Source organism: Carica papaya, chromosome 4, assembly GCF_054855325.1.
Source record: "Carica papaya isolate Zhongbai chromosome 4, ASM5485532v1, whole genome shotgun sequence".
In the NCBI taxonomy this organism is placed as follows: Eukaryota; Viridiplantae; Streptophyta; class Magnoliopsida; order Brassicales; family Caricaceae; genus Carica; species Carica papaya.
The window spans coordinates 22,692,404-22,708,407 of NC_142312.1; the positions used below are offsets into that span (position 1 = coordinate 22,692,404).

Below are 16,004 nucleotides of genomic sequence, written 5' to 3' on the forward strand. Positions count from 1 at the left end.
CTGTAACCATACTCTGTGGATAGCCTTGAGCCGGAATCGAAAAGGGAGGTTTCTAGTTTTCTTAATGAACCAGGGAGGGAGACATTCATACAAGTAGCCAAGATGAACACTTGTTGTCATTAGTTGTTCACTTTTATTGACAACTACAACAATTTGATGTAAGAAATGCCGTCTTGCATGGAGATTTAGAAAAAAAAAATCTAGATAGAAATTCTACCAGGCATTGACAGAGAAATAAGATCAAATAAGATATGTAAATTAAAAAAATACCCTATATAGATTCAAGCAAATGCCAAGAATATGCTTTGGTAGGTTCCCAAGAGTAATGATAGATATAGGATTTAAGTAGGCTTAATGAGAATATATTCTATTCACCAGACACTCAGAGACAGGAGGAGTTATAGTTCGCCTAATATGAGTTGATAACACTATTGTAACAGGAGATAATGGAAAACAAAACTTGATATTAAAAAGTGCCTAACAAAAGAATTTGAAATCAAGAAACTTGGTAAGTTGAAGTATTTCTTGAGAATTGAAATCGCCTGCTCAAAATTTGAATTTTTATTTTTTAGCAGAAATACATTAATGACCTGTTGAGAAACACTGACAAATTAACATTTAAACCAGGTGACACTCATTGATCCTAATCACAAATTAGGAAGAGTAAGAGAAGATATGCTAGTGAACAAGAAAATGTATGAGAGATTGATATACCTATTTCACATGAGATCAAATATCACCTATGCAGTGAGTATTATAAGTCAACTCATGCATAGTTCGAGAAAAAGTGCACCTACAAGCAGTTTAGAGAATACTACATTACCTAAAAGGATCTTCTGAAAAAGGAGTTATGTTCAGGAAGAGTGGTAAACTTTCTTAGAACTCTATACTGATGCAAATTATGTAAGGTCAGTTGTAAACAAAAGGTTTACCATAGAACGCTCTACATTCCTTAAGGCCAATTTAGCCATTTGGAGAAGTAATAACAAAATGTAGTTGTGAGATCAATTGTATAATTAGAATTATGCACAATGACACAAGAAGTATGTGAACTATTATTGATAAAAAGAATTTTGGAAGATTTTAAAAATCAAGTGGGAAAATCTTATTCACCGATACTGCGACAACAAATCGGCCATAGATATCGCTCACAATCTGTTGCTACACGATCGGTCTAAACACTTCGAGATCGATATATTTTTTATCAAAGAAAAACTTGACAACGGTCTAATATGTACCTTATACAATCAATTCTCAATTAATAGGTGTATTGACTAAAAGGTTAAACAATCTACCATTCCAACTTCTTATTTGCAATTGGGGATAGATAACATTTTTTTTAACTTGGGCGGGGGGCGGTGGAAGAAAGAAAATAAGGGTAAATTATACTTTTTATAATTAGTTATAATTTATTGTTTATTTCTTTTTTTGTTTTAGAAAACTTGTATATATAGGGTAATAAAAATCAATGAGAAAAAAAATTAAACTGTTCTTAACACAAAATAACGTACATTATGTTAGAACAAGAACCTTTATGTTTTTATGTAAAAAAGAAACCAAACTGTTATTTTTCTAAAGTTTAGATGAGGTTTTTTTTAATCATTTCCCAAAATTTATCATTATTAAGGAAGCTATTCGTATTCACAATCCATTTGATAGGATTAATTGGATGATAACCCATTAATTTCTGTAAGTATTGAGGGTTAGTGAATCTACCTCATTTTGGATGCTCCTAATTGTAAGTTCTCTTGTTCCTTGATGTTGCTGGTTGAATGCTGATTCTGGCTATAGCTTTGATTAATGCTGCTGCAGCACCAGTTCTTCCAGCTGGTAGTCTAGGAGCATAGTAGCAGCATTTCAAAGATAAGACAATGACTGTGGTTACATCAACTTAACCTTAAACCATTCCTCTGATTGTATCACTGTGGTTTCTTAAAAAGTATACTACACTCAAAATAGATAAAATGATATTCTACTTATATCAGGCAGATTGGAGAGCTTTACGTGGGGCCCTTGTTGGTTGTTTAGCATTGATGAGGCGTAAAAATGATGCTGGTATGATCACCATCACTGATGCAAAAGAAGTTGCAAAGTCTTATTTACAGAACCTGCAAGTGCAGTCTCTAGGACAGCATGACCGGAAGGTAGGACATGAAGCATGAAGTTCCTGTAGATAAAAAATCTTTGCACCTCTGAATTAAATGTTATCTACATACATAAACATTTGTTGCTGAAGTTTAAGCTACTTGTTGAATCTATGTTCTTGCAGCTTTGCTTCGAACTTCTGGAGTGCCTTTTGGAATGCTATCCTGATGCTATTGCTGCACTGGTATAATTCTTTTCTTCATTTTTCTTATTTGGCTTCTTTTAAGCCAAAAGGTATCAAAGAGATCCAATGTTGTCTTTCTTATTTGCACTTCCTCTTTTCGTTTATTGTACTTATGTAATGTTTGATAACATAGTAGAATTCAACTAATTCTGGAATTAGTGCTTTCCAGATCATGTCCACTTTAAGCTAGTCTATTTGGAGCTATAGAAAATAACTATTTATTCACAGACTTTATTGCAATAATCTGATCTGATTTTATGAAATTTTTTTTGACAAATTATAATTAGACTTTATATTGTGATCAAGCTGGATTGAAATCCATACTATCCTACAATGTGCATAAGATTTTTCATATTGTCCTATGTGGCTTGTTCACAGTTTTCAATAGCAATTCATCAACTAAATACACATGGGACAGAAATATATTGACCAACAGAATTTTTTGAAAAATTTTAAATTTTTTTCGAGAAATATATTGACCAACAGAATTTGAACTATAAGAATCCGTTTATTTTGTTCCAGTGAATTGCATCTAGAAGTTCTATTTCTTTCTAAAATCTACAAGATCCTTTGTGTACCATGATCCTAATATGACTGATGTTATGCTCTAGGGTGATGATCTTATTTATGGAATCTGTGAAGCCATTGATGGAGAAAAGGATCCTCAGTGCTTAGTGTTGACGTTTCACATTGTCGAGCTTCTGGCAAAATTGTTCTCTGATCCGTGTGGTCTGCTTGCTGGTTTTGCCGGTGACATTTTTGACATTTTGAGTTGTTACTTTCCTATCCATTTTACACATGTGAGTTTCATGGACAATATAATGTCCTATTTTATCCTGTCTCTTTATTTGCATATAATATTTTGCATTTTCATTAGGTATCTCGTAAATTCAAAAATTACTTGGGCATCTTGCATTTAGTTTAGAAATCCGTTTGAGAAGTCTGCACTATGTGTCTTTGTAAAGCCTTCCATAGAAAATTATTGCATGGGGCATGTTTCAAGCCCCATCCCTTCTTGGAATAGATAGAACTCTTATTCACTATACTTGGGGAGTTGCTTATGGAAAAAAATAGATGGCTATCTAGTTACAAAGCAACTCCTCGAAAAGGATGAGCACTTCTTCCTCCCATTTGTAAGAGTACGACCATTCAGCAATCAACTCTGATAGAAGAGGCTCTATATATAAACTTTATTAAAAATATATCGAGCATCTTATAAACTTTTAAGTTCTAGTTCTCCATAGCATGTCTGTTTCATAGTATGTGTTTGTGTGCGTATGAATATCACTATTATGAGCCTCATGGCTGGTTGGATGAGATGTAGCTGTTAAAGAAATGGTAAGACTATTCAGCCATGAACTCTGATTGAAGAGGCTCTATGCCTAAACTTTATTCAGAATATATCTAGTGAGTATCTTATAAACTTAAGTTCTAGATCTCCATAGTATGTCTATTCATAATATGTGTTTATGTGTGTATATGTGTCTGTTTTATGAGCCACACGGCCGTTGGGATGAGATGTAGTTGTTAAAGAAATGGTAAATTAGGTTAAAAGATAAAAGGGTAAATTACTTCCTTTGTAATTAATTGTCTAATTTCTTTTTCCATTCTGAAAAATCTATATATACAGGGTTTGTAATATTTAATAGAATACATATTGAACTATTCTTAACATGGTATCGGATCTCTAGGTTAGAAAACCCTAGACTCTTACAAATCGTATTTGACATTTATTGCTAAACCAAGAAAAAACCTAAAAAGAGGGTTAGCCTTCATAGCTGGCAATCGTAGTCCAGCCGCCGGCCACTACAGGTTGGCCACCTCCACCATAAGCAGACATCATAGTCGACCATCTCCAACAAGACTGACCTTTATAACTGGATCCATCTCCTCAACCACAAGCAACCGTGGTTGTCCTCAGACGCGTAAACATACACAATCTAGCCATAGTACTCTGTCGCACAGTTCACCTAAATGCGCATCTCTAGTCGCCTCCATCTATGTATCTCTCAGCTATGGTCGCCCAGACGTGCGTCCCTAGCTGCCTTCACCAACAATTTCCGCATTCATGCTGACACACAGGCCTACCTACAATGGCATGTTGATATGCTCTTTTGCGTGCTGCTCCTGACAGGCTATAAGTCAGTTTACGAGCCACTCCTTGGCGCGGTTCTCTTTGTGTGTTGCTCCTCTGTGCATCCATCCACTCTGCCAGTCCAGCAAACGCCCCTCTCCTCTATGCCTTGCTTCAATATGCATCCGTCTTTTCTGTCAAAACCTCTTTGCACTAGAATGACACTTTGACATGGTGATTAGCCGCTTCTGCTTAGCCTCTGCTCATTCTAGCAGCCTCCTTGTGCAGTTGCACATTGCCAGTTGCACTCTAGTAGCACAATTGCTCTAGCTGCCATCATTAGTTCTGTTTTTATTAATTCATAGTGATATTTGAGAACTAACTCACACTCTTAATATCTCTAGGGTTTGATGGTTTGTATCATTTACTAACAATTGTACTAAATTATCTAAATATTTTACTCAAGGCAAATATAATATTAGCCATATCATACCTCAATTCTCCAACATGATAAAATTCTGTATTGGAATTGACATAAAAAGATTCCACACTGACAACCCAAAGGTTTTTTTTGATCGTACACTTCAATCATTCTTCTATCAGGAAGAAATTCTTCATGAATTATTCTACATCTATACTTTAGAACAAAAGGAAGTAGCAAACACGAGAATATTCACCTTTTAGCCACCACCAGAGCTTTTCTTTTCCAAGATAATGTCTCGAAATAATCTTGGGGTAAGACAACCTTAGTGCCACCTACATTATCAATTGTTTGCTCACCAACGTTCTTGACTTTGAAAGGTTTCTAGAAACATTTCAAAAATTTTACCTAGTAGTAAACATCACAAACTATTTGCTTCCTCAGATATTTGGGTGTATTGTATTTGTTCATATTCATTTCCATTAGATAGAGAAACTTGATTCCTAAGCCCTAAAATATATACTTGTGAGGTACTTCTTTCAAAAAAGGTACAAATGTTACCATTCACACGCCTGAAAATTCTAATGTGTTTGTAGATATTACATTTGTTGAACAAGAATCCTACTCTACCAAACCTTATCTTCACGAGGAGTTTGTATTGGAAAGATAAATATGTGGAGTTCTTAACAGATTTTACCTTACCACCTTTGGCACACAACCCTTTGCCATACACCTCAACACTATCAATGCAAGAGAACTTTTAGAACCTACCGAGGAATTTTTCTACTCAAAAGATTATACCAGATCCTAAATTTTTTCTGGTGTATACATGAAGAAAGATGTCGAGTATGGAGACTAAATCGGTTCAAGAATCCGACTTTGATCTTGGAATTGAGGTAAGTACCAAAAACACTATATAGTTTAATAATGATATACCTATTGCACTTCGTAAAGGTATAAGAAAATGCATTAAACGCCCACTTTATCTTATCTCACAATTTGTGTCATTTGATAAGTGCCTACCATCCCATAAAAATTTTCTCATAAGTTTAAATATTTAGTCTATTCCTGATACAACAATTGAGGTATTATCTTGTGAAAAATAGAAAAATGTTATGAATATGGAAATGCAGGCACTTGAGAAATACTAGACATGTGAAATGATAAATCTACCCAAAGGCAAGAAACTAACATGATAAAATGAGTTTTTACAATTAAATACAAGGCAAATGAGACAATCGAAAGGTACAAAATAAGACTGAAAATAAAGGATGACTTGCAATCTCTTCGAAAAAAATTTGAAAATTTTCTCAAATAATATCAGTTGAATTGGGTAAAGAAGTGTCTTGAGTTAGAGCAAGATATGATATTTGTCTGTTCATTTCAACATCGATTTGAGTCTTCCACAAAGTATTTCAAAAGGATTGGGCTAAAAAAGGATGAAGTATGACGAAAGCAGGATGAAAATGGTACATGACAAGGTTGCTATGGAGTCTAAGTACCAAGAATGGACCACCGAAATAGATGCAAAGTTAGGAGCCCTTTGTTCACAAATGCATTAAACTTGATTTCCACATGCATGATGACTAGATTGACCCCTTGACATGAATAGGATGTGGGAACATTTATTCTTGCACCAACCGACCCAAGAAGAAGAGTGGGTGACCTTGGCTTCGTTTCTTTATTTGGAGGGCGAAGAATAGTTATCGTTCCTTAAAATTGGAGCTTGATTAGTCGAACCTTAATTGGGAGGATCCTAAATACTATTGTCTAGTGTGTTCTGAACCCCATTCAAGAGCAACAATTATGACTTGAGTTGATTTCGACAGCTTGGAGTAGTTGCTAATTGTCAATGATAGTTTGAACTCCTCTCGGCCTAAGCAAGTGCATTCAGGTTGAAGTAGGAAATGTAGATTTTCTTGAGCGGATTAAAGGAGTGCATTGTGGTTGAAGTTGTATCATAAAGCCCCCTCATTTGACCACTATGATGAGTCCTGCTCAACGGTATGAGAGGCGACCTTACCACTTGAGGATTTGACCTAGTGCTTCAAGGTGTTCTTTTCTTCCAAGAACTCTAGTGATAAGAAGACTCTTTTAAGCCAAATTTCATGTTCGACACACAAAAGTTTTCTGTTTTAATTGTGATGAAAAGCTTTGTGCCTAGCCATCGATGTGGGCAATTATTTAGGTTGGAACTGATCGACCAGCTGCTGACCGAGGACCTTTTGCTACAAATCCTTTAGAAATGTTGATGAACTTCCCATTAATGCCCCAAAAGTTTCTTTCCATGCTATTGTTGGCTCTTATTCTCTGTAGGTAGTGAAGATTTTAGGCTTTTTGGATGGGTGCCCGATCATTATACTCATTGACTCTGGAAGCACTCATAATTTCTTGAATGTCGGTTTACCTTGGGAGCTCGAACGTCCAGGGGACTTACAAGGAGATATGAGTATCCTGGCTGCTAATGGTGAACGCACGTGTTGTGCAAGAATTTGTTGCATGGTGCCAATATGTTTAGGTGGGAGTATTTTATGTGGATTTACTTTTAATTGTACTTATAGGCTTCAATATGTGGATTTACTTTTAGCTGTACTTATAGGCTTCAATGTTGTTCTCAGTATGTTGGCTATGGACCTTGGGACCCAATACTTGGGATTTTTTATTGATGAAGATGATTTTTTTTAGAATGGGCATTAATGTTTATTTGCAAGGCAGTCAGGTCTTTCCTGTTCCATGATGTCGCAACAGGATCTTATCTTCAATATCACTAAAAGGGGACCGCAAGATGGAACTTAACCATTTATTGTTGCAATTCGAAGATTTATCCAAATAACCACACGAATTATCTCCTGGTAGAACTTGTGATTACTGTGGCGTCTACTTCTGGATACTCAACCGAAAAAAGTTTGCCCATGTCATTATTCTCATTTCCAAAATGATGAAATTGAGCAAAAATGCCAAATGATAGTGCAGTAGGAGCTGATCCATCTAAGTTATTCCCCTTTTTTCTCCTAGTCTTCTTGGTGAAGAAGGCGGATGGAACATGGCATTTTGGGTGAATTATAGAACTTTAAACTCTAAAACAAGGAAAGGTAAATTTCTTATTCCCGTGATTGAAGAGCTGCTGGAAGGATCACACAATGTGTCTTTTTTCACCAAGTTAGACCTTAGATTTGGCTATCAAGAAGATGTCTCTCCGGACACACCATGTTCGCTTTGAGTTCTTGTTAATGCCCTTTAGTTTAATAAATACTCTTACTTTTAGGTCATTAATTAACGATATTTTTCAAAAGTACTTGAGAAGGTTTGTTATGGTGCTCTTTGGTGATATCCGTATATTGTCGATCTTGGTTGAACCTCATTCATTATATTGGATAAGTCATATTTACATTGACATAACACTCCTTGTTCCCCAAATAATCTAAGTGTATATTTGCACAAACCTATGTAGCTTATTTGGGGCATATCATTTCTCACCAAGGAGTCTTAATTGACAGGAGAAAGTAGCTCCAATGCTATAATGGCAGCTTCTAAACCATGGTCAAAGAGTTACATGGTCGTTTGGTGATCTTACAGGTTAAGGTATTCACTTGGCCCATTGTTGTTATCAAGATAAATATTAGTGTATTATTGCAAATTTGCTTGCATGATCAAGCTCTTTCACCGAATGTTTATGTTATGGGTTGCAGGATAGAAAGACTCATAATCATTAATTTCTTTAGTGCAAAGTGGCTTGGAAATTGGGAACGAGATTGTTCGTTATGTTTGATTGATGTGGGTCGTCCCTCATCCTCGTTAGTTTTTATAATTTGAATCTATATGGAGAAAGGGTGAGAAAAGAAGCTAAATTCTTTGGAAGGATGTCTGTTTGGGTCTGTGGACGTTATGGTTGGAAATGAACAATAAAGCTACAATTCTTTGGAAGGATGTCCATTTGCGGTCTGTGGACGTTATGGTTGGAAATGAACAATAAAGCTACAATTCTCTGTAAGGATGTCCATATGCGGTCTGTGGACATTATGGTTGGAAATGAACAATAAATTTTTTGAAGATTATACCTTACCAACATAAATTCTGTGGGAGTGGATTACATTTCTTGCCGCCTTATGAGCTAAGCTGCATGGGAAATTTAATGATATCTCTATTTTTGTGTTACATAGAAATTGGTGGTTAATAATGCATTGATTTTTGTTAAGTTTGGGTATAAATATGTCTTGGAGTTCTTATACTAGAAGGCTCTAAGAGGATATTTTACCCTCCGGCTTTGTACCTTATCTTTTCTTCCCCTTGATAAAATTGCTTTTCTTATATGACAAAATACCTATCTTATCCCATCCAATTCGAGTACTAGGCATAGCCTATGTGTTTTAGGGGGACTGGAGTCCTCTTGCCTTCTTTTTTTGCACTGTGATATGGTTTATAGACTTTAGTCTGGGCTTTTTGTCACTTTTGGCATGATAAAGGTTTCATCTCCTTCCTTAGAGTGAGGGACATGGGGAAAGAAGGAAAGCTAAGGTGCTTCGAACATTGTGGATTAATGGATGCTAGGGTTGGGGTCCGATGCTAGAATTCTCCAAGATTGTTAGTTTCCTCACCTTGGGGACAAATTTGGGTTTGTTTGCCTCTTTATGGGCTAAGGCTCACAGGTTCTTTATGGTTGACTCTTTGGCTATTTTAGGGGAATTCAGGTGCAGTTTCAGGATATCTCTTTTCTTGTTCTTCGAGGAATAGAGAGGCAATAATAGTTCGACGTGCCGGTCAGATGCTGCATCCTTTCGTAATTTGGTTTTGTTCGGAGTTCTTTTTTGTGAAGACTCTGGGAGAACATCTTATTCTTTGCTCTTTTATTGTTTCATTTTGCATGTAATAAAATTTCTTTTTCTATCAAAAGAAAGAATGCAGTTCTTTCATCCTTGATGTTTGTCCTTCTTTCTCCTTTATCTAATAATACTTATTTCTTTCAATGAAAAATAGTAACAGTTTTTTTTTTTCAATTTCATCACAAATGTGAATGTGCTATTTTTGTTTGTGCTAAGGATTGTATCTTGTTATGCATACCATGCCATCTTTGCTTCCTTAAAGTTTATCTTAGCTTTATTATCTTTTTCACATTAAATTCAAGTACCTGTATCCAATTTATGGACTCTGATTGAGTGGCTTGCCAGTACATTTGGCTACAAAAATGGAGTTAGATCCATGCTTATACCATACCCTTGCACCTAAGTTCGAGCAATGTAGCCCACATAAAATTAGCAACATTAGTACTGTATATTATGCGGTTCCTTATTGTCTCTCAAATTAATTCTTCTTCAACATGAAAGTATTTAATGCGGTCCTTTTCGTCCAGGTTATGTTAGCGTTATTTATTAGGGGTTGAGTTGACTTTTTTGTTTATGCTATTTAGACTTTATTGTTGCACATCTCATGCTATTTGTCTCTGATGCACTGTTTTCCTTCTTTATATTTTCCAGCCAAAAGGTCAGGAGGTAGATGTGACAAGGAATGATCTTTCAAGGGCTCTAATGGTGTGTGCTTTTGTTTAAACTTTTGCTAATTGTTTACTGGTTGTCTAGAAATTTCACTAGAGTTATCTTTGCTCTATTGTTCCTTCGTTGTAAATTATGGACTATCAATTCTACGGGGGAATTATTTGGTTATGTCAAAATTTATTTTCCTTTCGAAAAATATAGGGTAAGTTAACATATCATCGCCTATAGTTTGACAAATTGCAATTCAAATCGTTTAACTTCTTTGTGAGAGTTTTACAATTTATATGTTGGCTTTTTGTTATTTTATATAAATTATTAGTTTTAAAAGTTATATTATAATTTTATGGTGCTTTCCCTAATTTGATTGGTTAGTGTAGAATTTGGAGAAAGAATATAATTTTATTTCTCATTTTTTAGATGGTTACATTTAGAGTATTTATAAAATTCCTAACTTACTATTAAATAAGTTTTTATTTTAATAGAATTTTAATAATATGAAATTATTATTCTCATATAATTCTAATTATATAATACTAAATAATTAAATAATTAACTAATTAAATAATAAAATAAGAAAATATGGTATTCAACACCTCCCCTCAAGTTGGTATAGGGATATCGCACATGCTCAATTTGCAAATTAAGTTTTAAAGAGTTATCATGCAATCTATCAAACACGTACGCACACTCAACTCAGCTCAAACGGCTCGATTCGTCTCAAAACAGCTCAGCCTGGCTCAAAACGGCTTGATCCGGCTCAAAATGGCTCGGTTTGGCTCAAAATGGCTCAGACACTACTCTAAAACGGCTCGAAGTCAGCTAAAAAAATAGTTCGAAGTCAGCTTGGCTCGTCTTTTTCGGAAAGATCTCTGAATGTGCGCAGAAAAATGGAATGAGGTGGCCTTTTTTATCGACACTTGTAGATGTGCGGTTGTAATTTTTTACCAGCGTCTGGGGATGTGTGGCTACACCTTTGTACTGACGCATGTGGATGTGCGGCTGCACTTTTTACCCATGCCTGTAGATATATAGCTGTAGTTTTTTACCAGCGCCATTGTAGCTGCGGCTACAGCTTTTCCCTGACGCATCAAGAGTGCGGCTGCACTTTTTACCGGTGCCTACATAGTGCGGCTGCACTTTTTACCGACATCTCCATAGTGCAGCTGTACCTTTTTACCGGTGCCTCCACTGCCGCTGAAAATCACCGTAAACACTATAGAACACATTGGCGGGTTCAAATATGTTTTGGGGGCTGATGAGAGTATATCTAAATAAAAAGGTACCAATCCAGCATATTGTGTTATTTTTCCAAACGCTAAAATTAAAATTCTAAAATAATTTTAACCTGACTTTAATACCATATAGAAGTTGGAGAAAAAATATAATTTTATTTATTATGTTTTATTTTGTTACACTTAAAGTATTTATAAAATTCGTAATCTACTAATAAGAAAATTCTTATTCTAATAGAGTTCTAATAATATGAGATTATTATTGTCATAGAATTCTAATTATATAATACTAAATAATTAATTAATTAAATAATAAAATAATAAAATATGGTATTCAACAGTCAGTTTGAAACTTTTACATGTTTGTATTTAGAAATTCAGACACGGAAATATATCCTCTAAAAAATTGACAGTTTTATGTAAAATAATTATAAAAAAATAAAACTGTATGGTACTGTACTGTCATAAAAGAAACTATGAAGTTTGAATCATAATAAAGCCAAAGTGATGAATGTTTATTTTCACAAAAATATAATTTAGATGGATGGTCCATTGCCATCTACCTTTGTTTGGAGGAACTTCCATTTCGCTCAAAACTAAGATGTTGGTTTTTCAATCTTAGTGAGTTTGAGCTTTATATCTGTAACAGCCGGAAAAAAAGAGGGAAAATAAAAAAGAAAAAGGGGAATAAAATAAATGGAATAATAATAATAAATAAATGAAAAGACAAAAAAAGGAAAAGAAACCCTAACAGGGGAAGAGAGGGCGGAGAAGAAGAAGAGGGAGAAGAAGAAGGGAGGCGCAGCGAGCAGCTGATCCCTGCAAGGCGGGGAAACGACAGCCGGAGAAGAAGGCTTGCGCGCGATGGTCGCGTGACGTGCTGGGAAGAAAGAGTCACGTCGCAGCACGAGAGAAGAAGGGAGGGGCGGCGAGCAGAGGGCAGATTCGCTCTTGGCACGTGACGCCACAGCGGAGAAGGAAACTTGAAGGTGTGTGTGCGGCAGGGAATGAGCGGCCGGACCGCAGGGAGGCCAGATCCTGACGGATTGGCGAGATTCGATTCGTACTGGCGTGCCGCGACTTTTTAGGTGATTTCTGCTCATTCGCGGCGGCAAGTGCTGATCCCGGCAAAGGCTCGTGCTAGGGTGCTTAGGATTCCGGTACTTTTTCCAACTGAACTCCAGGTAAGGATATCTCAACTTTCTCCATAATTACTTAATCGAAGTTTGGCCTTTAGATCGCCTAAAATTGATTGCGACTTTGAATTTAACTTATGTGAGATGCCGATGGTGATAATTCAACTGATTTTATGCAAGTATTGGTATATAATTAATTGTGCGACTATATTTAGTTATTTGGAATTTTGTATTGCATGGTGGATGGATATACTTTGTAGGTCGGCGCGCGGGAAAGACCATTCATGGTTGTTTGTGTGAGTGGGATGCGTGTGTCGGTTTATGTACTTGTGTTGTGGTGAGTGTGCGTTTTAGTATATATGTCTACTGAGAATGTGCGCATCAGTGTAGGTGTATAGATAAAGGATGCATGCGGTGTCATATAAATATGTATGTATAGATAATTTGTATATATATAGAATACATAAGTCAAGTATCTGTTAAATAAATTATATTTGATTGTTTATATTTAAATATAAATAATAAACTGTGTATATTTGACATATATATACACATGAGACTGTCTGTTTAATATACAGTGTGTGTGTGTGTGTATGTGCTTGATATGTTCATATACGCGTAGTTGGGTATGAATTTTCGTTTTAAAATATAATTATAATGTTTGAGTTCTAAAGTTAGAACATAAAACATAAATAATCCTTGAAGAGGAAAAAACTTACCGGGTATCATGGGAGAAAGTGTATGGACTTGGTATATAGGGTGAACCCTAACGTGGATGTGTCCTCAGTCGTACGGAGTTGGAAAGTTCCATACAGGATGGTTGGGAATTGGTTAAATAACGTTCATACCGGACGGGGTGTTGAGTCGATTTATAATTATGACACCCATAATCGGACGGGGTATGGGGACGGCTGGTGATTACAAAGGAAATGTTTGTGTACTCACGTGTAAGCGGGAATCCCTATGTGCCCTCAGTGATACCGATTATGGAAATGACAACAAGTAATAGAAATAGAAATGGTAAATAATCCTGCTAAGGTGAAATGATAAGGAACTCAAAGTTTCACATTTGTTAAGATGTGTATTGATTGTGCTTCTTACTATAATTCTAACTGATAGTATTGTTTTCTTTTTTTTAAAATGAAAACTACCTGATTACATGTCTGATATGGTTGCCGTTATTTGTGAATGTAAACGAGATTAGTTGAATATAAATTTGATGTGATATGATACTAATTATAAGAAAGCACGAAATTGTAATGAAAAACAATAATGGGAATTCTGCCTAAGAGGAATAGGGGTATGAAGTGAGGAACTTAAATATGTTTTTAAGTTTAAAGTTGATTTTATTAAAGTAAATGTTCCATTGGCTGTTTTACCGTTTTCTACAACTCTTTGATGAATCATTACTTTGTTTGGTTTTTATATCTTTATTGCGATAGTGTAATTCACCTAATTCACTATCATTTCCAGATTAAGACGTTCAGGACCCCGCTCCCAAAGGGTGAGAGATTCACTAGGAGATTGTTCCACTCTATCTTACCTAAATTTAGACAGTAATTAAAGATATCTATGTCATTGTAGCAAGTATTTAATTTAGAGGTTAGACACGCCTCATGGATTTTGAACATTTTAACATTAAGGTGTGTAAGAGATTTACCTTTGAATCCTTAAATATTGGTTGTGCGAGACTTTTCTGTAAATTATTTACCATTATACAGTGGGATGCGATCAGAACTCTGAATGAGGGGTTCGGGTCGTTACAATATCTATCTTAAAGGCCGGAAAGCCAAGTGTAATAGGGACGCACAATTAAATGCTACAACTAGGATCTTATATTTCTTAGTACCTGATAACAGATAATTCATCAAGTTCCTTGTTTGACAATTGGAGTTGCAGGTGGCAATCACTTGAAGTTGTGAAAGTTATTCATGCACAATTATATTGTCCTTTTTATCCATTCTTCATTTAGAAATTCCTTTATCTTCCTTTGCATATGGACTCTCAGCATTTAATAATCTTGCAATGAGTTTCAAGGGAACCTATATACATATACATATATATAAATCTAAACAAGGAATATGTATACTTATTATAATAGATCATTTTTGTCTTCCACCATTGTTTTATAGTGGCAACAATATAACATAACTTAGCTTCAAAAACTAGCTTAGTAATGGTTTTTTTGTTAAATGAAATGTGTTCTAGAATATGTCTGAATTCCTTATGAAGCCCTCAAGAAGGTTGATAAGAAGCTTCATTTCACTTTTCAGGATTTTTCATATACTTATATAAACTACTGTTGCTCGTGATATAATTTGTTTCTGACACTACTTTGAATGATAATTTTCTTCATTATATGATGCAGCAAGCGTTTTCATCCACACCTATTTTTGAGCCATTTGTCATTCCTTTGCTTCTTGAAAAGCTTTCTTCTTCTCTGCCAGTAGCAAAGGTCAGTGTCAATTAAATTAATTCCATATCTTCTTTTGCCGGTGGCAATTGTTACGTTGAAATGTTAATATTCTAGGAGTTCCTGTTCTTCAGGTTGACTCGTTGAAATATCTCAGTGATTGCACTTTGAAGTATGGAGCAGAGAGGGTGGCTAAACATCATGTAGCTATTTGGTCTTTGATAAAAGATACAATATGTACTTTTCACACATCTGTTTTGTCCTTTGCTCCAGAATCACTTAATGGTGTGGAGTTTCAGGAGAATGAAATTGTAACAGAATCTCTACGTCTTCTACATGCACTTGTTATGCAAAATCCTTCATTCGTAAGTTTAATTATTGCTGATGAAGATATAAACACAATCTTCAGTAGCATCACTAGTTATCAAAGTTATGGAGAAATTCCCCTGCAAAATAAACAGAAGCTACATACTGTTGCTCGAATTCTTTCTGTGTCTATCAAGGCTTCAATTGCCTCCTGCAATCTGGTTTATCAGAGCTCTTTCACCCGCTTAATGGACATTCTGGGACTTTCAGTGAGAAGTTCTTCTGATGACTGCTTACCCAATTACAATTGCACGATCTCCAGAAGACTTAATCATGGAGCTCTATGTCTTTGTATTGAACTTCTTGCGGCATCCAGAGACTTAATTCTGGGATCTGAAGAACTTGTGTCAAAATCTGTTTATGGAGATGAGATATGGTGCTCCTTATTAAAAAGCTTTTCGGCTTTGTTAATTGAAGCCTTCACCTTTTCTATCATGGTTACTAATGAAGATGGTGATGATGGAGATAAATATCTTGGAGGTGATAACTTTTGCTTTTTGACAGAGTACATATCTTCTATCGATTTAAACTTGTAGCTATTTTG

General features: G+C 35.4%; 1 protein-coding gene across 4 annotated transcripts in view; it reads left to right on the forward strand.

The window, feature by feature from the left end:
* MET18 (ARM repeat superfamily protein) overlaps positions 1-16,004 on the forward strand; it is a 62,662-nt gene that overhangs the window by 6,656 nt on the left and 40,002 nt on the right. For 3 of the 4 annotated variants that reach the window (XM_088218171.1, XM_088218170.1, XM_088218169.1), the window contains exons 5-10: positions 1,986-2,144; positions 2,270-2,329; positions 2,941-3,129; positions 10,296-10,349; positions 15,050-15,136; positions 15,229-15,940. In XM_088218171.1, coding sequence (XP_088074297.1) covers positions 1,986-2,144; positions 2,270-2,329; positions 2,941-3,129; positions 10,296-10,349; positions 15,050-15,136; positions 15,229-15,940 — 1,261 coding nt within the window. The remainder of the gene's footprint in view (positions 1-1,985; positions 2,145-2,269; positions 2,330-2,940; positions 3,130-10,295; positions 10,350-15,049; positions 15,137-15,228; positions 15,941-16,004) is intronic. The other variant, XM_088218172.1, reaches the window with a different exon arrangement.